Source organism: Etheostoma cragini, chromosome 7 (genome assembly GCF_013103735.1).
Source record: "Etheostoma cragini isolate CJK2018 chromosome 7, CSU_Ecrag_1.0, whole genome shotgun sequence".
NCBI lineage: Eukaryota > Metazoa > Chordata > Actinopteri > Perciformes > Percidae > Etheostoma > Etheostoma cragini.
In genome coordinates this window covers 7,210,644-7,235,792 of record NC_048413.1, presented here as the reverse complement: position 1 = coordinate 7,235,792, position 25,149 = coordinate 7,210,644, and the positions used below count along the sequence as shown (strand labels likewise).

Here is a 25,149-nt window from a genome sequence, read left to right as displayed (position 1 = left end):
GTTATTTTGTATCTTTTTTTTAATATATAATTCAGTTGTCTCCTTGGATACCTAGTTAGTATTTGGTAATCCCATGTATTGATCTTTAAATGAAGATTGTAAAGGCCTGCATTTGCTAAATAAAGGTTGGATTAAAAGAGTAAAAAAAGTAAATAAAAAAAAAGCTGAGATGGAAACCATCCGTTTTGGTTGCCATAATGCTTTGGGAGATGCTTGTTTTAGTGGGGGCGAGCCTCTCCTCTCTAAGAGAAGCTCCCTATGGCGCCATTTTGATGCCACCATTACTTTTGAATGAATTATAATGTTCATTATGTTTATTTTTGCACTGGATGTCTCCAAATATATAGGTGAAAACATCACAAATGCTGGTGTAGCATTGCTATGTGTGTGATAACAATAAATCTGACATTATTATTTTTATTATTAGCATGAGTGAATGTCATGAGGGCAAAAGCGTTTCACTGTTTGACTCCTAATATCCATCCATCTTCATCCGCTTATCCGGTATCGGGTCGCGGGGGCAGCAGCTCCAGCAGGGGACCCCAAACTTCCCTTTCCCGAGCCACATCAACCAGCTCCGACTGGGGGATCCCGAGGCATTCCCAGGCCAGGTTGGAGATATAATCTCTCCACCTAGTCCTGGGTCTTCCCCGAGGCCTCCTCCAAGCTGGACGTGCCTGGAACACCTCCCTAGGGAGGCGCCCAGGAGGCATCCTTACCAGATGACCGAACCACCTCAACTGGCTCCTTTCGATGCGAAGGAGGAGCAGTGGCTCTACTCCGAGCTCCTCTCGGAGGACTGAGCTTCTCACCCTATCTTTAAGGAAGACGCCAGCCATATCCTAATAAATATTTACAAAACTGAATTGGACAGGAGATTGGCTTTTACTGCTGTGTGTGATATCAACACATATCTGTGAGATTCAGGTTCACTTTTATTTATTTATTTGTCTTTATTGTCCTACAACCTTTCTTTTTTAAAACCTTTTTTACCTCAATGCAGCACCAATGCCCAGTTTTTCCAGAAAGTAATGGTTTTTATAGGTTGACTGTGGACAACAGGGTTAACGTTTCACAAGCTGTTTTAGAAAACAAAACCAGACATGCACACATATTTAGGGCTCAGATCAATAAGAGATAAGCTTCTCAGAGTAAGGGAAGTTTTACAGGAAGCGATTTTTAAAAATAAATTACCTCAGTTGCTTTTGGGCACCACATCTTCCTTCAAAGTATTTGTTGCTTTAGGGAAGCAGAATGAAGAACACCTCTTTTCATCGCATCAGGTTTGAATTTGCAAGCCAATTCCTTCCTCCTGTTTACATCTTAGTCTTCATCATCGGTCTCACAGCTAATGGATGGGGATTGAGGTCTTTGCTGCACAACTGGAAGAAACTAAAGATCATCAATGTATTTGTTCTCAACCTCGGACTTGCTGATATTTTGTACCTGCTCACGCTCCCCTTTTTGGTGGTGTACTACTATATGGAGAGCCAGTGGATCTTTGGAGACACATTCTGCAAGATAACACGATTCTGCTTCAACTTGAATTTATATGGCAGCATCGGGTTCCTAACGTGTATAAGTGTGTACAGGTACCTGGCTATTGTCCATCCAATGAGAGTGATTGGAAAAATAACTCTGACTCACTCTGTGGGGATCTCAGCCGTGGTTTGGTTTTTAGTCTCCGTTCAAAGTCTTCCAGACATGTTCTACAGCAAAACAGTTGGAAACAACACTGAGAAATGCTTTGATACGACCTCTAACATCTATGTGGATGATTACCTGAAATACAGCCTTGGATGGACATTCACTGGGTTTTGTATCCCATTGCTCATCACACTGGGCTGCTATGGACATGTGATTGTCGTTCTCTGCCGCACAAATGCAACTGACAAGGAACTGAAACAGAGATGCTTGAAGTTGTTGTTCATCGTGATTCTTCTCTTCTCTGTTTGTTACATCCCTTATCATGTACTGAAGAACCTCAACCTCTGGTCAAGAGTTCTGCAAAAACAGAAGATATGCCCTGAATTGTCTAATGCAGTCTAGGTTGCTCATCAGATAAGTCGTGGCCTTGTGTGTCTGAACGGTGCTCTCAACCCTCTGGTTTACCTTCATGGTAATGAAGATATTAATGCTAAGCTCAGACAGCTGCTCCAACAAGCTCGTCAGATGTTCAGCCGTGCGCCTCCAACAAGCTCTGTTGGTGTGCCTATGGCACAAATGACAGATGGACGTTAAAGAACACATTGAAACATTTCACCGCATATGTGATGATTTTCTTTCTATTGCCACATCTACATTACGTTTATATTTGTGCTATGTAGTTCAGAAGGACAATTGTTTTTAAATTTTTTTTGTAGTATTTTTTATGTTAATTGTTTTTATACAAACATTATGCTTTCATGCTCTGTTAATTAAAGGAACTTATTCTTATTCTCGAATTATCTTACTTCTTGTTAATTATTGGGGTGATTTCAGTATTGTGTGTTGTCCATGTGAATTCATATGTTAACAACTTATTTTTGTGTTTGTCATCAAGGCATAGATCTATCCCTATTGATTTTGTTTTTGTTCCAAACAGGGTTTTCAGATTGAATATTTATCCAAATTCTTCTCTAATTCTAGGTGTGATTGTTGTACCAGTGCTTTTGTATGCTCATGATTAAAGGTTGGTGCCAAAGTGTGGTATTTTTTCATGTTAACACTTTTGTAGGCTGTTTTTAAAAGAATGTAACATAACCTCTGCATTAGTAGGCTACTTACAGTAGAACTAGTTATTAGTTTACTTAGGCTCACTTATACTAATACTTCTTCCACCACTAATTAAAACAAGTTCATAAAAAGCAATGTTGTTAACTCAAGGTTTAAGGTTTTAATTTTAATTTTAATTTCGAGTTTTTGAGTTTTTAAATTTAAATTTTTTTTCACTATAACGTTTTTTAGTTTTTCCTTTTTCCATTTTTTATTGTCATCTTTAAATTTTACTAACATGTTAAACATTCATTGAACAGTTTGGCATCGGGAGAAAGTTAAAAAATAAAAAAACATAAAAATAAATAAAACATCCTTTCTATGCAGTGAATATATATAATAGCATGAGAGAGAGAAAAAAGACAGATAAATATAAAAGTATATACAAATAAATAAAAATTAGAAGAGTTGATATAAATATCAACATCAAAAACATAAAATATAGTACAGAAACAGGATGAGATGGGCTAAGGCTATACAATTATAATTCCTTAATATCTTGCAGTAGATCAGCAATATAGATAGATAGATAGATAGATAGATAGATAGATAGATAGATAGATAGATAGATATTTATTGATCCCAAAAAATGAAAATTATAGACAGTTTTCTTGCTATGAATGTTTTGGATAGACTCACAAAAGTTTCGAATTCACTTCTGAAGTGAGTAAAAGCTGGTCGCGATTTAGCAAATTTTGCTTTATGGATATGAAATTTCCCTTGTAGAATTAGTAAATTGACAATCCTATATAATTGTACTATGACGTTTTCTGTCATGTAATTTCTTTGTATTTGTTTTCATAATCGTTCTGGCCAATCACCCGTCACGGTAAAGTTAGAGGGGCGGGTTTAGAGGTTTAACTCCGCCCACATTGAGGTCTGCGGGTCTGCAGTCAGGGGTACACGGCTGGAGCATTTAACTTTCTTTAACTGTCTTTGGCTGGAGCCACCGGCTAATCATAGACAGCCGTAACAACGTCACTAATCTAAAATATTAAATATGTTGCTCAATTCGGTTAGCGCAGAGTTAAAACCTCTTGGTTGGTAAGGTTGCAATATACGAAAGGTAAATACACGTGTGCATGTTTAATACTATACCAATTCGATGGGGTTTGAATAAATATATGTTAATTAGCTTGTTAGCATGGTAGCGACGTTAGCATAGCTAGTGTGGCCGCGGCTATGAGGAGCATCCGGTTGTGTTACATATATTTTTTAGCCAGTGGTGGAAGAAGTACTCTGTTCTTTTACGTGTTAAAGTAACACTGCCATAGGTTAAAATGCTTTGTTACAAGTAAAAGTTCTGAATTATTTCCTGTTCACATTAACAAAGCCACATCCATTGCAAATCCAAAGGTTGAATATTCCGAAATTTCCCTTTAACCTCCTAATGAAATATTAGTTAATAGTATACACTTAAGTGTTTTTGGTGTAGGTTCATTCAACCTTTTTGGTGTTAGGTTGTGTCGTTAGCTAAGCTAAATATAAAACTAACTTATGAGCTTTTGGTTGATTGAAGTGACTGAGGGGACATATTGTATTCTTTAGACAAAGAGGACCATAGAACTCCTTGGACCCTTTGAGGACTTGATGTCTCCTGTCACTTGCCGCAGCTTCAGTCTGAACTGTTGCTGCCATCCTCCCCCATTCTGCATCTTTCCTCTGCTCCTGCTTCAGACATGCCATGGATTTGTGAGTACCAGCCAATTCTCAGGGGTGTTTTTTTGGGGGGCGCAAGGCATGCTTTTTTATGCCTCTGATTTATATCTTCATGTCACTCCGCAAGTAGTCCATTCATTTGTCACCATTGAACTTCCTTGAAAGCAAAGCTCCACCAAAGAGCCTGAGGATTGTTATCTGATGGGTTCTAAGAACGTTGGACATGTATTTCTTTCTTAGTTGAAGCCGACAACGGTACAATACTTTTATTTTTATTTTATGTTGGCAATGCAAGCCGGAGCAACTCAGCAGATGACGTTGATAAGATGCAGTGAGGAATATTTTACTCAGAGCTAGTAGTCCACACTCACTTTAGATGTAAGTATTTGCTGTTTGCTTGAGCTGGGAACAAGATTCCTACACCAAACAGATGTGACAGATGAAGACATGAAAGGGGAGAGAGAGGGGCAAGGACTTGCAGGGCCTTTAGTTAAACCATTTTTAACTTTGTACCAGTCTTTTGTATCTTATGTTTAAATTTGTCAAACTCAAAATGAAGTATTTTAGTACAAACCCATTTAACACAAAATCAATTAAGTCAGTGCTGCAATGTGTGTCTTAACCAATCTACACAGCAGTTAAACAGAGCTTTATGATTAAAATGGTGTCATGGCAGTCAACCAGTGTGTTTAACATCTAATTTCCCTCCAGAATCACTTCAGGAGAGTAGTCACCGCGCTCACTTGCTTTGATGTTTGTAAAGCATTAAAGTTCTACAAAGAATGCTTCACATTACAAAAGTTACTTTTTAATTTTGATCTTCTATGTAGGTGCATTCTCTTACAACCCCCCCCCCCCCCCCCCCCCCCCCCCCCCAGTAGCCGAGTATGATTTTATTATTTCCAAATAGAGCCATTTATGTCATCTTGTAAAAATGACATGAATTTCTTTTTTTCCTCTCTGACAATTTTTTTCTGCTATCATGCATGCCTAATACACAACCAAATTTGGAAGAGTGAGGACATACTTCCAGAGTTGTGACCAGACCAGCTGTGTGTGGGTTTTCATATCACACAGGATTACCCTAGTTTTTGCTAGGTTTGTGGAAGACCTAGCAGCACATATTTGACATGTTTAACGGATTCTCTGTCATAAAAATGTACGTTTTTTTTTAAATAAAAAGGAAAATGCAGTTTCACATCACATTGGTCCATTTTAATTACCATATGTGTCTAATTCGTTGGAAAAGCTATAGCCGGTAATAAATAACACTCAAAAAGCTGGGGACCAACAACAATCATTAAATCTGGGGAAAGGTAATTTAGCTGTGACTAATCCTTATAATGGTAGGGAAAACCCTGGATTATTTATTTGTTCCTCCACTAATCATTAATGATAGTTGTTTTGAGTGCTTACAGTGCCTTTCAGTGTGTATTGCACCAAAAATAATAATGAGGTGTTCTTCAGGACCTCTGCACTAGTGAAGCCATCTTGCACACTGTGTTAAATCATTGAATCCTGCAGAGCCTTGCACCACTAGCTGCAACACGTTGCCATTAGCTAGTTGTTGACTGGTATGGACTTTTCAATGTTTTTTAATTATGGAAATGAAAATTATCTAAAATAAATAGCAGAGGATATGTTAAAAAAAAAAAGTATCTCTGAGAAAGCTCCTTCACTTGTTTTCAACAATAACTGATTTAAAAACTAGGGAGAGAGGGGGAGTGCGACGGATGTACTTACAGAGTGACGGCTGACTCAACATGTCCAGCAGGCTCTGTCTCACACGCTATTACTCTCCGCGGAGAGTGTGAGGAGAGATACAAACACAGGCACGGCTTCACAAAAGAAATGTGTCTTGTAACGCAAAATTAAACCCTATCGAAACACTATTGCTTCGTTTGTGGAGAGGCAGTGGATGCGAGGACGTTAGGTTCCCCAGTGCGATCTAGTCGCATCCTATAGCCCTGTGAGCTAACATACACCCACTAGCACCCTAGAGCCCTGTGAGCTAACATACACCTACTAGCACCCTAGAGCCTTGTGAGCTAACAGACACTAACAAGCATCCTAGAGCCCTGTGAGCTAGCACCGTAGAGCCCTGTGAGCTAACATACACCTACTAGCACCCTAGAGCCCTGTGAGCTAACATACGCTAACTAGCACCCTAGAGCCCTGTGAGCTAACATACACCTTCTAGCACCCTAGAGCCCTGTGAGCTAACATACACCTACTTGCACCCTAGAGCCCTGTGAGCTAACATACGCTAACTAGCACCCTAGAGCCCTGTGAGCTAACGGACACTAACTGGCATCCTAGAGCCCTGTGAGCTAACGGACACTAACTGGTATCCTAGAGGCCTGTGAGCTAACATACACTAACTGGCAGTGTAGAGCCCTTTTAGCTAACAGACACTAACTAGCACCCTAGAGCCCTGTGAGCTAACAGACACTAACTGGCAGCGTAGAGCCCTTTTAGCTAACAGACACTAACTAGCACTGGTCACTGCTGTTGTCTGAAAAACACAGACGGGACAACATGTTGGGTCTACTAGTAAACTGGTAAACCTTGTGACCAATGTATTTTATATACATGCAGTCCTCTCTGACTGTCTACATCTAGAAACTAAGCTGCGCGGTGCAGGGAACAACTCTGACTGGCACATGATCAGACAGTGGTTTACGAAGCGGTAGATGGGCTTTGCAAAAAAAACAACGGAGCATTCTGTGACCAGAGTGACGCTTTTTAAATATTCGCTTGATTACACAAATTTGATTGTGGGAAGCCCAAATCATGACCATGATTAAAATTTGATTAATTGTACGGCCCAGCTTAGAACTCACAATGCCTTGTTTCTCAGAGGACGTCACATGAGCGACGAATGCGCGTAGCCCAAGGCGAAAAGACGGAGATTAGCTAACGTAGCCAACATATTTATAAAAAAACGTCACACTCAAATAGTAATTTCTGCATTTGAATAGTTTTGATTTTTTTTACTATTCTAAGTAGGGGTGTCACGATACCAACAATTCAGTAGTCAGTGCCAATACAACGAGGGTGTTTTAGGGGTGGCAGTAGCTCAGTCCGTAGGGAGTTGGGTTGGGAACCGGAGGGTCACTGGTTAAAGTCCCCGTATGGACCAAAAGTACGGAGTGTGGATTGGTGGCTTGAGAGATGCCACTTCACCTCCTGGGCACTGCCAGGTGCTGTTGAGCAAGGCACCGTACCCCCCCCCCACCCGCTCAGGGCCCTGGTTCAGCTGGCAGCCAACTCACTCTGACATCTCTCCATTAGTGCATGTACAGATCCTGAGCGTGTGTGTGTAGTTCAGGACTGTGTGTAAACTAACCAAGTGTGGACACAGAGTGTAAATTGTAATTTCCCCATAAGGGATCAATAAACAGATTAAAATTAAAGATTAAAATTAAAATAACAATAATATAAGATTCCATGTATTTTAACTTGAAACATTAACTTCTTTATTAAACATTTGAAAAATGTCATAACAAGACAAAACATGTCCAATAGATCACGGAACAACATAATAAAATGTTTTAAATAGTCAAAGTGCAACCACTAGTGTCCCCAGACAACGGTGAGTTATTTGAAGCCGAGGGGGGCTTTAAATCAGAAAGAGAACCGTGAGTTTGAGAGACTCAGAGCTCGGCGTGAAATATCTCCGGCTGTGTGATGTGTATGATGTCAGTGAGATTTTAAAAGGCTTTTTAGAACAAAAAATAACATGGATGGCTGGATGGATTTTGAGGGGTATAGCTTCATAGAGTCCCATTCATTCTGCGCTGGCCTGTGAGCGCCCTCTAGTGGAAGTCTGGAACTGCAACCAATTTAGAAGGAAGTATTGAGAGAGGGGAAGTTTTTCCCTTATTAGATATTCTTTGCTACGGTGCTTCAAAAACATGGGCATTGTCAGAAGTGTATCATAATTTCACTTAATAAGTCACAAAATCTTTTAGGGATTGTTCAAAAAGGTCTTGGTGAGTCTTTTATTTCTGAAGTAGCAACTATTACCAGCAGAGGGCACCTCTTACTTTCCCATTTGTTTGAAAGATGAAGCTCTCCTGCATGACCCAAACTGCTTACACACTTATTTGTCATGCAAATCAGGCACCAGTACTTTTTGTACTTTGTGCTAAAACATGGAGTGTGACATAAAGACCTACATATGGGATAGATAGATGGATAGATGGATGGATGGATGGATGGATAGATAGATCACATTGAAAAAGTAAAAACATTTACATACTGTGAATCGTTTTTGAATCAAAGATTTGTGATCAAATTTTAGGCCTAAATATCAATATTGAATCGTGACATTTTCTGAATTGTGCACCCTTCATTTACATATTATTTTTTCATTAAGTTTTTGTTTTGACTTTTCGTTTTCAAATTCAGTTTAGTTTTTAAAGCCGGTTTGCCAGTTTAGTTTTTGAAAATGCTTAGTTTTGGTGTAGTTTTGGTTGTTCTATATTTACTAAAAACAAAGCCTTGCAAAGGACACATGCATATGAGGAGATGCTGCACATATCAGTGTCATTGTGATGTTAATCTGCAGTTGAAATCACAGTGCTTAAAAGCGGAAGTTCTTTTTCTATAAATAGTAGTTCACATAGTCTTTCTCAACTCACAAGCCAGATCACCCACAGAGCAACCTTTTTTTTTTTCAGTAAACAGAATGAATAAATCCTCCTGTATTAGCGTCAACTTTAACTTTGAACACAGATTCCTGCCTCCTGTATTCATCTTGGTCTTCATCATCGGTCTGCTAGCTAATGGATGGGGATTGAAGCCTTTGCTGCAGAAATGGAAGAAATTGGGGATTGTTAATGTATTTGTTCTCAACCTTGGACTTGCTGATATTTTGTACCTGCTCACACTCCCCTTTTTGGTGGTGTACTACTATATGAAGAGCAAGTGGATCTTTGGAGACACATTCTGCAAGATAACACGATTCTGCTTCAATCTGAATTTATATGGCAGCATCGGGTTCCTTACGTGTATAAGTGTGTACAGGTACCTGGCTATTGTCCATCCAATGAGAGTGATGGGAAGAATAACTGTCACTCACTCTGTGGGGATCTCAGCCGTGGTTTGGGTCTTGGTGAGTGTTCAAAGTCTTCCAGACATGTTCTACAGCAAAACATTTGGAAACAAGCCTGGGAAATGTTATGATACTACGCACAAGACATATGTGGATGATTACCTGAAATACAGCCTTGGATGGACATTCACTGGGTTTTGTATCCCATTGCTCATCACACTGGGCTGCTATGGACATGTGATTGTCGTTCTCTGCCGCACAAATGCCACTGACAAGGAACTGAAACAGAGATGCTTGAAGTTGTTGTTCATCGTGATTCTTCTCTTCTCTGTTTTTTACATCCCTTATCATGTACTGAAGATCCTCAACCTCTGGTCAAGAGTTCTGCAAAAACAGAAGATATGCCCTGAATGGTCTAATGGAGTCTACGTTGCTCATCAGATAAGTCGTGGCCTTGTGTGTCTGAACAGTGCTGTCAACCCTCTGGTTTATCTCCATGGAAATGAAGATAATAATGCTAAGCTCAGACGACTCCAGCAGGCTTGTCAGATGTTCAGCCAGTTTCTGTCAAACTCCTGCAGTGTGCCTGTGGCTCAAACTGCAGATGAAGTTTAACAAGAGTTAGGATTTTAAAACAACCCGTTGTTATAGTAAAATATATGTAGCTAAGTAGCTTTGCTGTACATCTGTGCTGTGATCTTTGTGTTTAATTATGTGATAACCACATGCTAAGTCTTCCAAATAAAGGAAGTTAAGATAGTTCACAGCTCTTGATGTGTCATTATTTTCTTTTAAAACAGAAATAAGGTTCACATAATGTAGGCCAATTGAGGATTGCAGCCAAGTACCATGCATGGTCTTTATTGACCCATAAATATATATATATAAATATGTACAGGGAAACAGCAGTATTGACAACAGATGAAGTCCCTGTCTTGAGAAGCTTGTTTTATTGTTAACTGTTATCTCACTTTACAGCACCTGACACAAAGTAACTCTCTCTGCCAGCTCGCTCTCCTTGGTTAACCACACACTTACTGCCACTTACTTACTTACGTGGGCATGCGTGCCATTTTTGCTCTACCTCACTAGTCTTGTAACTGTAACTGACTTTCATTTGAGGAAACCAGAAAGAAGAACCTGCCATCTTATCTATAGGGCGAGTATTCATTTATTGTGGGTCCATCCTTTTGTTAACATACAGAGTATTTTACATTCTTTCAGCAGTCAGTTATAGTCCTAATATAGGTTATTCAAGAAGAAGTGCTCAAAGAAGGCCAGCAACAGGCTTGCATCTTGACATAGTAATACTTATTGCCATAAGTTTTTTTTAATGGTCTAGGTCCTAAATATATTGTCGACCTGTTTATTGACCATGAGCCTGGTAGGTCTCTCAGATCAGCAGGTACTGGTCAGCTGGGGGTGCCCAGAGTTCTTCCCAAGAGTGGTGAAACAGCCTTCAGCCATTATGTTGCTCACTACTGGAATCTAAGGCAAGCATCAGCTATAACCATTTGTAAACCTAAGTTAAAGACTGGTTTCTTCTCATGCGCTTTTCATTAGTCTTGATGGTATTTTTTAATTAATTAATTTGCTTTTAAACTATTTTATGCCTTTTATAAAATGTGTCCGTCTTTTCATGTATCTCACTCTTATATTTTGTTTCTGCCTGTAAATCACTTTGAATGACCTGTGTCTGAGAAAGGGCTCTATAAATAAATTTGCCATGCCTTGTTTTCGATTTGTTAAAACCAGAGACTGGACTTGCCCCCCGCATTTATATTTATTTATACGTTGAAATTAAAACCCTGATGCAGAAATGCACCCATTGACCTCTCTCCAAGTTTCTTTCAGAGAGAGTTAGCTGTGATATTTCCTCGTTTGTGAAATCTGCAATTTCTGCAATTTAATTTTTGTTGTTGCAAAGATAGAGTTCAGCAGAGAAAATAGGGACATTAGGTTTTGTCTTTTACATTTATTTTTTATTTCCTTTTCCTTGTAAACTAACCTGTATACTTATGCCCCCTGTATTTTAAAGAGGAACATTTCTTTATTTACAATACATTATTCATTCACACAGAACATGGGACGATATCTGTGACAACCACATACTGACTATTTGGACTCGTGGGGCAGACAACCTCAGTAAAATAATTTTTTGAGCTAGAAATGAAATAATTATCAACAGATAGGTGGTGTCTCTGTCAAAGATTTTCCTAAGTATGGCTTGATATATAAAATGATGAGGATAATTGTTTACTGATAACCTCCTGGAATACAGAGTGTACCTTTTTCTAAAATGTCTGAATGCAATCACATGCCCAGAACAGGTGAATAAATGTACCCTGGTGTTTTACATTTATCACAAAGTTTTGAACTGTGGGGAAACATTTTCTGAAGGCAAACTATAAAATAAGGCCTATGGAGATACATACATTTCTGTTCATGTATAGAAATCAAAGTGCATTTTGGGAAGATTCCATTGCAAATCTTGGACCAATCTGAAGAGCTAAATGTGACCTCCAGACCACGTTCCCACAGCGGCTTCAGTATGTGATAGGCTGAAGTCCAGCACTAAAGAATGAATCTGTGTTAAGAGATTAGGCCGACACTGATGCACTTTCCAACTCTGATAGCTCAAAACCTGTATCCTTAAACGGCTTTTTCCCACTGCTGGAAACCAACCAATGATTAAAAGAGAATCAAAAGCCCGGTAGAGCTGCTGAGTTGGGTGATATCTCACTTTGTTTAATTGATAATATAAAATAATTGATTAGTGGACTTTCAATAAAGATGACAAATAAATGTAAATAAATTGATCAAGAATTCGTTATAACAAGAGTTATCTCAAGATACTTTATAGATAGAGTAGGTCCTATCCACACTATAATTTACAGATAAAGTAGGTCTAGACCCGACTAGACCACATAATTAACAAGGACCCAACAGTTCTAGTAGTTCCAGTAGCAGTGGCAATAACGGTCACAATAAAAGATAATGGAACAGTGACTTAAAACGTTTTTAGTCACTGTTTTTGTCAAATTCAAATGTGTTTCTAGCTTCTCTTTCAAGGTTTATATGTATGGCAATAGGCTCTTTAGCAACCATTTGACAAACGTGGACTATGTACGTCTGTTTTAAACCTTACAGGGCTGACTTCAAAAGAACAACGTTTTTGCTTGTGCAAAGGCCTGGTGAGGCTCAGGTTCAATGTTTTTTTGCCCTGCCAGTGACCCCTGGCAACTACTACTCAATGTTTGCTGTGTTCAGTATTCTACCAAACAGTGCAACTTGTCTTTTCTAATCCTGGACCATCTGCTACATGTTCATGTAGCTCTTTGTCCAGTGTCTCAATCGGTTATTTTTCATGGAACTGTAATTCAGGTTTAGTACCAACTAACCAAGTCAAAGTCCTTGTAGAGATAAAACATGAAACTTTCACGCATCAGTGCCCTAAGCATAAAGTTGTAGCAAAGTCTTTAGAGTGTGCACAGCATTACATGTAAAATATTAGACTATAATTATTAGATTAAAATAAAAGCCAACCGATGAAACATAACAAACATTGCAGTACCAAAATGTAATCTGTGATCTGTCTGGTCTGAAAGTCTTGTCTGCGTGATTTGTCAGCAAATAATCACCACATCCTGAACTCTGATTAAGGGCACAACCATGCAGCATTGCACGGTAAACAGGAAACAAGAAGATACAAGATGACCTGGTTACCTGAATGAGATGTACTGTAGTCTTTATCTGAGATTAAAGATCAAGTGAAATGGGGCATTAGTGCTAAAAAATGTCCCTTTGTGGCTTTCAGTCTTTCTACGCAAGTAAAGTCTTTCTTCGCAGCAGTTGCTACATTAAAGATGCTAAGTCTGCCAAAACTGTTCTGGCGTAATGACATGACTGTGACTGAACCTCCTGTGAACAAACTGCATGTGAAAACACATGCAGCCATGGTACACAATTCAATCCACTTGCCAAATGTTGGTAAAATATGCAAGTAGCCGATAGACTTGCTTCACGCACCAGCCAAAAAAAACCAATAGTAGTCGAGTGGCTGGTATTTATTTGGCGGGTGGACAAAAAGTTAATATTGCACCCTGTGAGCAACAAGCCATTTGGTAGTAAAATAGCATCTTACCTCTGTAGCCTCAGCGTCTGTGACTTCTCCCTCAAACCAAGAGACTCCAGTGTTGGATGTTATCGATGGACAATCCTGCTGAGCAGCTGGTGAAGTAAATGTATAACTTCCATATGTCCCTGACAAAATCAGGCTGCCTGTTCTTTTCTGTTAATGCAAACAAATCTAGCTATGTGGAGTTCCTCTCTAAACACCCACCCATTTCCCCCCCCCAGTTCTGACTGTTCGGCTATTCTGCATTAAATGCCATCTGAATAGGATTTTACAAATTTCGAGATTGCATAAATATGCATAAATATTAAAGGGGTCCTAACAGGTCTATGCATTTAAACCTACTACAGTGGAGCCTCTGCTCTCTACCCCTGCCACCATAGTTTTATTTTTTAATTCGTGTTTGTCTTGAGAAAAAAAAGGACAGATGTCTGGTAACTTAGTTTCTAAGTAATCAACGTATTGTCCACATACCGTATGTCTGTGGATGACCTTTGAGTCTGAGTATATTAGGTTGCATTGATTCAGTCCCCTCTAAGTGCTTACGGTAAAACAACTCAAATGGAGGTTAATATGCTTTGTTGACACCACTTGGATCTGGGTTGCATTTTACTACATAATGAAAACTAAAACTAGACTAAAATGATGAGACTTTTAGTGGACTAAAACCTGACTTACAAAAAACATGTGTGAATGACTAAATATGACTAAAATTAACTAGGACATTGGCACAAGACTAAGACCGAATTAAAACTAGGTGACAAAATTAACACTAGTTCAGATGAGTTTTATTCACCGTGCAGTGGGGACAGAAGTTCACAAGACTCAAAGTAATGGGTTTCTTTTGATTAGGTAAGGTGTGAATTCTTGCTGGAGCCAACTTGGCCTTTGAATAAAAAGTCTCACTTGGTGATCATAGGGAATTGCTTTATTTTGCCACTAGACTTAGGGGGCTTACACACCTGAAAGTCCGGACCCAGGTTACTTTTATTTTTTATTTTTTTTGCGGTTGATCCAGTAAATTTTGGTTTCACACTGCAGTTATGCAAGCGGCCTACTATATATACGTGTCAAAACTACGTCCTGTCGTCCTGACATATGTGAACCGCGTCTCCTGACAGAGAGTAATAGATTAATAGACAGTAATTGATTGGTTTGTAAACGCGCTTCCCCCCCGTCCTCTCCTATCCTCTCTCTGCTTCTGTTTTTCAGCTGACTGCTGCTCTCCCCGTGCTGCAGCAGCATCTCTTGTCTTGTTAGTTTTGTTGCGTGTTTGAGAATCAAGACACGGGAACTTTACTTGGAGTTTGGTGTAGATGGTCCGCTTCCATATTTTACTTCCCGATACCAAATCAAATCTGATACCTGAACTTGCACATCGGCCGATACCGAGTACTGATCCGATACTAGTGGGCCTTATATTTGGTTATGTTTTAACAGCTGTATACTACTACCCTTGTATGGATGTGATATGATTTCTATCTTTGTTTTCGGTCCGGCTCAGGTTAAACTCTTTGTGAAACATAAACAAACACAAACAATCTTTTATCATCCACTTTGACAGTCACTTATAACGGAAAAAGAACATAAAAAAAACTACTTTAAAGTACATTTTCTATAGGTTTCCTTTTTTTACGTATGGTATGGTATCGGTGTATAACCTCAGTACTTAGCAATACCAGGTACTTTCAGACACCTGTATCGGTATTGGAACATCTTTAGTTTGAGGTAGGCCTGCACGATTAATCGTTATAAAAATCGCAATCTTGATTCAGCCTGTTCACAATTAAATGTTTAAATAACTGATTTTATTTTAAAAAAAGAATTTTAATGACTTTGATTCTGATTTAATTTTATGATCACAAAATCTACTACTTTCTTCTGAGTTTTAAACATAGACTTTATTAAAAGTAGGTTTTAAATACTCTTCCTTCTCTTCATTGAAGCCTCTATGTTTACAGGCTTGTGTTGATGCCCAATGTGATATAGGTGCCAGAAAAAATCTATGTTTGGTACTGCCAATTTGTTTTGTCATGGTCAAAAGATTTGTGGCTAAGAATTGTGATAACAATACTAAGCAAAAACAATCTGAATTCATGTTTTTCCCCAAATCGTGCAGGCCTAGTTTGAGGAGCTGCAGCATTTATCAAGAGAAAAAAAGAAACCTGCACTGAACATTTACTACTGCTTAACAAGTTAACTGCTGATTTATTCTGTGCTCTGATATACAACAGCTGTCTGCTTTGAGCACATTCAGTCTCACACTAATATGAGACTAGATTTAGTCTTTGATTTCGGATATCGTAATATGACACAAGTGTTGTCTTTTACTGGCTTTAAAGGCTGCATTACAGTAAAGTTATGTAATTTTCTAAACTTACCAGACTGTTCTAGCTAGTCTTATTTGCCTTTTTCCCACTTAGACATCACGTCCACATTACTGATGATTATTTATCTAACATCTAAGTGTGTTAAAGCACCAATTGTCAACTCTAGTATATCAATATTGAGGTATTTGGTCAAGAATATCGGGTTATCTGATTTTCTCCATATCGTCCATCCCCACACTTCCGAGGTCTTTTAACAGGAAGATAGCCTGCCAGACCCTCATGTACTTGGTCTGAACTATCCAATAAATGCTTTCCCAAAAAAAACTAACCGGACCACGATTCAGCTTGATCCAAACCGGGACTACCTCTTTTGGTCGGACCAAATTTCCGCTGTTTGGTCCAAACTGTGGTCCTAGGGGAGGTTTCACATGTGTGATTTTGGTTTGGCTCAACAGAAATGTCCGAAGGTCCGGCCAAAACAAGAAAGCTGTGACAGCCCTTAAGACAAAAGGCAGAGGGACTTAATTAAATCAGGATACACTAACAGTTGATTAAGTCAAGAAGTTTAACCACAGTACCACAGAACCACAGAAATGTAATTAAGAACAGCAAGGACTTGATCACTGAAACAGAGTTTTGATCTCACATTACAACCTCCCTATTTGTTGAAGAGTGTATGTCATGCAAGTGACATGGCACAGCTGACAACAACACCCTCACTGCTGTTCCGTAAACCGGACGTGCACGACGAGTCATTGTGGTCTGTAAGCGTAATTCTTGTGCAACAGCGGTCACTTTCTTAGCGACCTTTGCACTCATTGCGACGCGCCCTCTGAGTGCAGCTTCTCTCTCATGGTGTGTGTATGTTGTGAACTCTGGCCCTGGCAAACATTAAAGGACAAGCCCAGTCTGTTGCTATCATATGTCACATGTGGCGTGAAAAGAGAGGGATCGCAGGGGGAGGGTTACGAACACTTTAGCAGAGGGGTTTAGTTTCTTTAAAAGACCATCAGTTCACTTGCCTCAGGCCTCATAATCCAGTGTGTTGACGGTCTTTAGCCGCTCTGCTGGTGGCTTTATTGGAGTATAGTGCAGAATGGAGCCTCTCCAGCCGGAACATGTGAGGCTCCGCGGATGTGACAGCGCAGGTGAGCTCACCCTCTCCAGAGAGCATGCCAAAACAATACTTAAAAGTCCCCCTTGCAGCCTGGTTTCTTCGAATAGGAAGTTAAGAGAGTTGCCGGCTATTTGATGATAGTCATTGCTGCTTCTCTATATTCCTCTCATTTGCTTTGTTAACAGGTAATATATACTTTGCATGAGTGATAACAATGTGGAGTGACTTTACAAGCATTGGAACTGCAAACAGGCCCTGCAACTCACATCAAACAAAAACCGATTGGATTTTGCAAGCTGATCACCAGAGAAAGTTGTCACCTTTTGAGGGGGCTGCTTGCTTTGTCATATTTGGTGGAATTTCTTCATGTAATGTTTCAATTTCCTTGAAAAACTCCTATGACATGTTATGTTTGTGTGTGCAGTCTGCACCGTTCATGAAAGAGCGGAGGTAGCTGAAAAAGTAGTATGTGGAAGAGCTCCAGTTCCAATCCCCCGTGGCTGTTGGGGTGGGTATGCTGACCTCCTGACGGTGCATACTACCAATAGAATATCTTGTCATTACTTTCTCTCATTGATCAAGCTCAGGCCAAATCAGGAAACATTGGTCATTAGTGGCTATCACTGCCTTGCTAATCATTGCCCAAAAGCAACTGCCTCTTAGACTTTCAACACAGGCCAAATCCAGATATGACACTTACCTATGGTGTGAGTGACCTGGGTTTGATTCTCACTGTGATGCATCAACAAATGTGTCCCTGAGCAAGACATTTTACCCCTAGTTTCACCAGAGGCGTGCAACCTCTGACATACGTAGCAACTGTAAGTCGCTTTGGATAAAAGCGTCAGCTAATGACCAGACATGTAATGTAAAAACGTTAATTGAAGGATTGACATTAATGACGTAAGGGTTTAACGTTACGCTCACTTTCTTTTGAGATCAAGCATGATAGGTTTCATATCGTCGCTGTCAGGCCTTTCTTAAGAAAAAAATAAATTTTGAAATTTTTTAATGTCTTTTTTCAAAAGTCTGAAAAAATCACCTCATCTATCTTTTAAATATTTGTAAAACCTGCAGACAGACATTGATTTATGGGAAAGAGCCAGGTTGTTTGTTTACCTAGAGAGCTGATGTTTGGACACATCTGGTCTTCACATCTGATCTTCATTCAGTTACTTTCACGGTGGAAAGTGATGAAATGCATCTTTTCTCAAAAGCCCTGAATCTTTTGGTCTTTAAAATACCTTCAACTGTCATTTCCCCCCAGTCTCTTTGACTGGACTGGAAAATCAATGGAGCAAAAGTTCTGTTGCTGCACTGGGAAAATATCGCCATCTAATCAGTCCGTCTTAATATTGTCATGGGGAGTTGCGCCGGCAACATCCGTGGCTCCAGAAATTAGGCATTAGGTTTTCAGATTGTCCGTCCATCTGTCCGATTCTTGTGAACGTGACAACCCAGTTTGTTGGTTAGTGCTCCCAGCTGTTGCAACAACAGATGGCCAAGGCCAAGTCTGAACGACAATCGTTGGCATTCTCACATAAGACCAAATGTGAGTGTTTTAAGTTTCCTGGGGAGAGACGAAAGGACGGCATTGTAAGTGGGGGATTAGGGATGTCACAGACCTCCTCCCCTTACACTGTCATTTTTAAGTCTTGTGTTTTATACCTATCTCATTCTATTTCAGCTTAGTGGGCCACTAAGGCCTATATAAAAGACTTTAGATACAGTGTTAGGGGCCCAATAAGGTCTATATAAAAGACTTCAGATACAGTATTAGGGGACCAATAAGGCCTATGTAATAGACTTCAGATACAGTATTAGGGGACCAATAAGGCCTATGTAATAGACTTCAGATACAGTATTAAGGGACCAATAAGGCCTATGTAATAGACTTCAGATACAGTTTTAAGGGACCAATAAGGCCTATATAAAAGCATCCAAAAAGAATCATGTCATAGGAACTTTAATAACTTCTTAGAATAGATCTTTGCTTAAACTGCCCTCTAGTGGTATGAGAGGAGACGCCCCACTACTTGTCCCAGCTTGATAAACAGCTTGTGCACCACCAACTGTGCTCTGATCTGAATTCAAGAAGCTCCCACACCGTTGTTACACCTGTCTTATGTCTCTGTTGCTTTTACTCTAACTGAGAAAGGAGCTGTGTCAGCACAACGGTTGTACAGGACGGGGGGATTTGAATGCTTCTCCGCTGTCTGACATCACCACAGATTTTGGCAGCTCCCCTTCTCAGGCCTTTTTAAATCATGTAACAAACAGGCTGAGAGGCAGACAAGCACCATGGCCTCAGAGCCCCCCCCCCCCCCCCCCCCCCCCCCCCCCCCCCCCCCCCCCCCCCTTTCCTGCCTACCAAGTACTTCTCCTTAGCAACAGTATGCTGACCTGCAGTAGGGAGTGTTTGGGAAAGCACACATACATGCACATGGAATACAGGGCTGTGCGCCTCAGTCGTTCACCTGCCACTCTGGCTTCATGGCTCTCCGCATTAACGTAGAGCAGAAAAAACTCACACAGACTCCTCTGCTCAAGATCTGGGTGCCATGGATGGGCTACAACTTGAACTGCAGAAGAGGATGTAAGTGCAGCCTGACTGTGAGATAAAGCATGTAATCTGTCTTTAACACATTTCCTGTTTCAACAGATGAAGCTGCTGTTTGCTTTAACACTCCCAGCAGTCACAGGTGTGTTTTCATTCTGCTGAATCATGAGTCTGGCTGGGGGATGCTGGTAGTTCAGGCAGCAGAGGAGTCTGTCATGGGACGACAGCCAGGCTGGACCAAGCAAAGTCTGTGCGGACTCTCTGTTCAGTGTCTGACGTGGTCCTTTCAGTGTTTTGCTGACGCAATACATTCCATTCATATCGAACAGCCTGGAGGCCCTCCCCGTCCCTGTGTATGCACACACACAGGCCATCGGGGCTACTTTTTGGGGGTACAACTTACTGCCAAGCAACCCTGCAGTCTGCCTTTTATAAATTACTGGCATTGTTCGAGAAAGACAAGCATGCAACAACTGGCTCATGACTCTGTAAGAAACACACAAACGCCTTACATTATATTGGGTTTGTGTGAATATGTCTGAGCCGGGATTGCTGATTGATATCAGAGGTCATTCTAAAGCGATGCCTCTCTTTTCTTCACTGTAGCTTCATTTTTAAATAATTGTGAATAGTGACACCGTCTGAACCGCAGCCCTAGATTGGAAGAATTATGGTGTTTATATTAGTGTACATTGGTTGCATAAAGCTGAGCTGATTTTGTAACGATCTGACATCTGACATCTGACACTGACATTTTAACAGACTTGGAGATTTAGTGTTTTGTTGTTGTGATTGTCGGCCATATGGCGCAGCATGTGTGCTCTGGTGGAGGTGGAGAAGCATTTGGTCAGTCAAAGTTGTTATTCACATCTTTAAGCTTGTATTCAACTATTTCCCAATATTCTTGTTTCAATTTCTTGATTTTGTGTCTGTTTATTTGCTGCCGTAGAATGCAGATAAGCCATGTTACTCCCTACACTAGTTTGCAGACATCTGAGCTGCCTCATTGGTGCTCTTATTCTCACTGTTGATGAAGGTTACCCTGGCAGCGACACACTTGACATGTCCTGCAGCATTTACCCATTTGAACACAAGGCTAACGCTTTTCTGCTGAATGACTTAATTGTTATTGTGCGTTTGTTTTCACGGCAGCCTCCGTGCCGCAGTTCTGTAACTCTCCCACGATGATTGTGATGGTGGGGTTGCCAGCCAGAGGGAAGACGTACATCTCCAAGAAGCTCACTCACTACCTGAACTGGATCGGCGTGCCTACAAAAAGTCAGTTTTCAAAGTGAATCCCTAAATCTTGGTTAGACATGGAATTTACTGTTTTTATGTTAATTACAGTGGGGGTTAATGACATAATAAACACCATCTGTTTTTCTTCCCCTAAAAGTAGGGCTGCATCTAATGATTATTTTCATTGTCGATTCATCTGTTTTCTAAATTACCATAATGTATTAGTTGTTGGGTCTGAAATGTCAGAAAACGGTAAAAAAAAATGTAGATCATTTTTTTCCAAAGCCTAAGACAACATCTTCAACTGTCTCGTTTTGTCCACAACTCAAAGATATTCAGTTTACTGTCCCAGAGGAGTGAAGAAACTAGAACATATTCACATTTAACAAGCTGACATCAGAGAACATTTTCTTTTCTCTCATACAAAAATACGCAAACTGGTTAATTGTTATCAAAATGGTTGGCGATTAATTGAATTGATAAATCTTTGCAGCTTTTCCTAAAAGGGAATGTATATTTGTATTTCTCTAATCCAACCAGTGTTCAACGTGGGTCAGTACCGCAGGGAGGCTGTCAAGATCTATAAGAACTTTGAGTTCTTTAAACCGGACAATGAGGAGGCCATGAGGATCCGCAAGTAAGACGGCTGATAATTGTCAAAACAGACAAGAGTTGGATGTTCTTATTAGTTTATGTTGTCTGATTTGTCTGTCACTGTCATTTTAATCCACATTCATCATTCACTTTCAGGGCCTGTGCAGCAGCCGCCCTCAAAGACGTCGCTGCCTACTTCTCAAAGGAACAGGGACAAGTAGCCGTGAGTAAGAGGACACCTGAAACTGTCCCTTAACCATGCACTGATTTGTGTGTGTGTGTGTGTGTGTGTGTTAGCTTACTGGTTTTCCCGTAGACCAACATTTAGTTTTCCTGGGTCAAAATGTTTAAGTCAAAACCTCCTTAAGACACTTTTGTCGCTTTTGACGAAGTTCTTTGTTCGATTTTTATTTTTTTTTACATTTTTGTTGCTTTTGAAGCTTTCTCCTGCATTTGTTGTCACTTTTTGACGTTTTCTAACTTTACCCGAAGTTCTCTCACTTTTTACAATGTCTTTGTTGATTATTTCTGCGTTTGTTGGGCTGTTTTTGTTGTTTTCCTCGTTTGTTTCTGTCACTTTTTTCAGTGTTCTTAAGTCTTTTTTTCTTAAAATTCTATGAATTTAAATAAAACACCCAATTTCAATGAAAATAGTGAACTGAACAGTTATTGAATTGTGAGGGAAGTTGCATGGAACCATTCACATTATTGTTTTTTACAATTTGGTTGAAGGAAACCCACATTTCGGAGTTAAAAACCTTTTGAAAAATGGGTCAAATTTGACCCTGAGGACAACAGGAGTGTTAACTGTTTAAAGTTATATAGTAAAACATAGAGGTCAGATCTGTTGTCTCTGCTGAGATTATTTTCTGTACTGGGTTGCTTAACTAGTGCCTTTGACAAACTAAATCTAGTGTTAGAAACAGCAACCTGTCACCACGGGTCGGACTGACTGCTAGTTTCTTTAGTCTGTGGCCCAACAGGTAAATTAGTTTTCCAAGCCAACGTTAGTCAAAGTGTTGACATTTGAAAGCATCAAACATGCATTTGAGAAGAGTTGTCCCTCACCCCCGTTTGCTCAGCACTGTTAAAAATTTAAAAACATAAAATTGTCTCCCGTCGACAACCTTGATCACGTCAGAGGGATGTCCTCAGGATTGTCCCAATTTGGATTTCTAATTAAAGGCTACGAATTGTTTTTACAATTTTTACAATTTTGGGTGAAGATTTAGAAATTAACCCGGCCAGCAAGATCCAATGAAAGGCACTATCAGTACAGTATCATAACAGTATAATTAGTTGCATTATGAGAATTGTAGGATTCTGTATTTTTAGAGCTTGGCCAATTCTGGGGACTTAAAAGCAGTATATCTTAGCCTCTGTGGCACAAATATCAACAATTCTTCTTTAGTTCTATCTCTCAATTCCCCTAACTCTATACTATACTGATTCCCTGGAGTACCTTTTGGAGAGAATCATCTTTCTGCCTATTACACCAAGACAAAAAAAAAAAAGCCTTCAAGTGAGAAAAGAAATTATAAAAATGTTGTTTTTGAAGAGCTTTGGTGTGTGCTCATTCTCATTATTTGTTGTACAATTCAAAATAATTAACAATTGTTATGAATAATGTAAATGTACTTTATTTGCCAATATTATAAGATATATCAATAACAGCCGAGTCCTGTCCCATCTAGGTATTTGATGCTACCAACACCACCAGGGAGAGGAGGGAAATCATTTTGAATTATGCAAATGAGAGAGGCTACAAAGTGAGTACATATGTGGAGATTGGACATTTTACAAATATGCTATTACGCCTTCTTGCAGAGAGTCAGATGATCAGACTGATATTACACATCAAATGCGTCTGTTCAGTGTGAAGCTAGAGCAAGCAGGCTGTTTGGATGAAAAAGATATGCATCACATTCATTTAATCAATCCAATTTATGATGACTTCTTGTATGCAGGTGTTCTTTGTGGAATCAATCTGTGATGACCCAGAAATCATTGCAGAGAATATTAAGGTTAGTCATGAGATGTTTCTTTTGTGTTTTGTGTTGTGTAAGTGTTTGCAGAAGCGGTAGGGATGTAGTGTTGAAGTTCAATTTAACACTACAGTTTTACAGTTAAATTCCCAAAGTCTCTTTCCTTTACAGCAAGTAAAATTTGGGAGTCCTGATTACGTGGGTCGTGACATAGATGAGGCCATGGAAGACTTTACCCAGCGCATTGACTGTTACAGGGCTAGCTACATGCCTATAGACGATGAGAAGGACAGGTATGGTATGATGACATAATGCTTTTCTTTCTGTGAGATTAAAAGGGAAAGTGGGTGGTGGACAGCATAGTCTCACGTAACAATTTCCATCAAATTTACATTATCGTTTGTTTTTTCCCCGAATGCTGATTGTGAACAGGAGGCTCTCCTACATCAAGATCTTTGATGTGGGCAGTAGATACCTGGTGAACCGGGTGCAGGACCACATTCAAAGCAGGATAGTCTACTACCTGATGAACATCCACGTCACGCCGAGATCTATTTACCTGAGCCGCCACGGTGAGAGCGAACTGAACCTGTTAGGTCGCATCGGGGGAGACTCGGGCCTCTCCCCTCGAGGACAGAAGGTGAGGACATTACACTGTACCAGTGGAGGAAATATTGTTGGCTGCTGTTCCCTCAGTCTTGCATAGCCAGACGTATGTATGTGTGTGTGTGTGTATGTATATATATGTATGTATATACACTACCGGTCAAAAGTTTGGGGTCACTTAGAAATTTCCATTGCACTCCATTGTAGACAGAACACCAGCTGAGATCAGTTGCATTGTTTTTTTAACCAGGGCAGCAGTTTTCAGATAACATTATGTGCTTACATAATTGCAAAAGGGTTCTCCAATGTTTTTCTAGTTAGTTTTTTTTTTAAGGATATCAGATTAGTAAACATATTGTGCCTTTGGAACGTTGAAAGAATGGTTGTGGATAAGGGGCAATGTAGATATTACATTATAGATCTGCCACCCACTCAGATCAGCTGGTATTCTGTCTATAACGGAGTGGTATGGAAATTTGTAAGTGGCCCCAAACTTTTGACCGGTAGTGTATATACATACACATATCTATATTAGAGCTGGGCAGCGATTGCATAATTTCCCTGATTAATTGCAAAATGAAGTCAAAAATTCAAAAGTAGTGTATATAGTGCAATGTTTTTTAAATGTTCTGCAATAGGAATAAAAGTGCCGTAACATTTGTTCTGCAAAAACTTACCAGCATTTTGTTTATAAAGTAGCAGTTAATAAAATATTTAGTGTACATCTCGACGTAACCCTCTACACACGAGAGCAGACACGGAGCAGCGAGCTAGCGGCATAAATTAGCCAAAACGCGATGAATTATGGACATAAAGGAGATAAATCTTGGATGTAAGGGTTTGGATTTAATGCTCAACAACCCCGAAAAAAGGCTGGAAGTTCCAGGCTGGATAGAAAATCACCTGTAGAGGCTAGAAGGACCCGGAAGAGACCTCCGTAACAGCTAACTTGTTACCTTTTAGACCAAACTTTTGGTGAGTTTCTGTGTTGTATGGTTGATAAATTATTAAACTATTAATCAGAGGTGCTGTTTTTGATCGTGGGCGAGTCTCTTGGTCTCAGGGCTTACAAAGACTGTGAGCAACAAACTTTTACAATAATAAAGAATAT

The 25,149-nt window shown here is 39.8% G+C and overlaps 3 protein-coding genes across 8 annotated transcripts in view; all 3 read left to right on the top strand.

Annotated features, from left to right (window-relative positions):
- Window positions 1-1,224: 1,224 nt before the first annotated feature.
- On the top strand, window positions 1,225-2,341 carry LOC117947384 (P2Y purinoceptor 1-like). Its single transcript, XM_034876263.1, has one exon. The coding sequence runs from the start codon at window positions 1,255-1,257 to the stop codon at window positions 2,047-2,049; it is 795 nt and encodes a 264-aa protein (XP_034732154.1). The 5' UTR covers window positions 1,225-1,254; the 3' UTR covers window positions 2,050-2,341.
- A 1,961-nt stretch (window positions 2,342-4,302) lies between these two features.
- pfkfb1 (6-phosphofructo-2-kinase/fructose-2,6-biphosphatase 1) overlaps window positions 4,303-25,149 on the top strand; it is a 27,065-nt gene continuing 6,218 nt past the window's right edge. Inside the window, exons 1-8 of one of the 6 annotated variants that reach the window (XM_034876252.1) lie at window positions 4,303-4,446; window positions 20,767-20,892; window positions 21,394-21,490; window positions 21,604-21,670; window positions 23,142-23,216; window positions 23,415-23,471; window positions 23,604-23,725; window positions 23,865-24,072. In XM_034876252.1, coding sequence (XP_034732143.1) covers window positions 4,434-4,446; window positions 20,767-20,892; window positions 21,394-21,490; window positions 21,604-21,670; window positions 23,142-23,216; window positions 23,415-23,471; window positions 23,604-23,725; window positions 23,865-24,072 — 765 coding nt within the window. In that variant the 5' untranslated portion in view covers window positions 4,303-4,433. Of the gene's footprint in view, window positions 4,447-16,948; window positions 17,086-19,521; window positions 19,651-20,562; window positions 20,651-20,766; window positions 20,893-21,393; window positions 21,491-21,603; window positions 21,671-23,141; window positions 23,217-23,414; window positions 23,472-23,603; window positions 23,726-23,864; window positions 24,073-25,149 lie in introns of those variants that run through there. The other 5 variants (XM_034876249.1, XM_034876250.1, XM_034876246.1 and 2 more) reach the window with 5 other exon arrangements.
- Window positions 9,020-10,136, top strand: LOC117947380 (P2Y purinoceptor 1-like). Its single transcript, XM_034876257.1, has one exon. It carries the CDS (start codon window positions 9,107-9,109, stop codon window positions 10,085-10,087), a length of 981 nt encoding a protein of 326 aa, XP_034732148.1. The 5' UTR covers window positions 9,020-9,106; the 3' UTR covers window positions 10,088-10,136.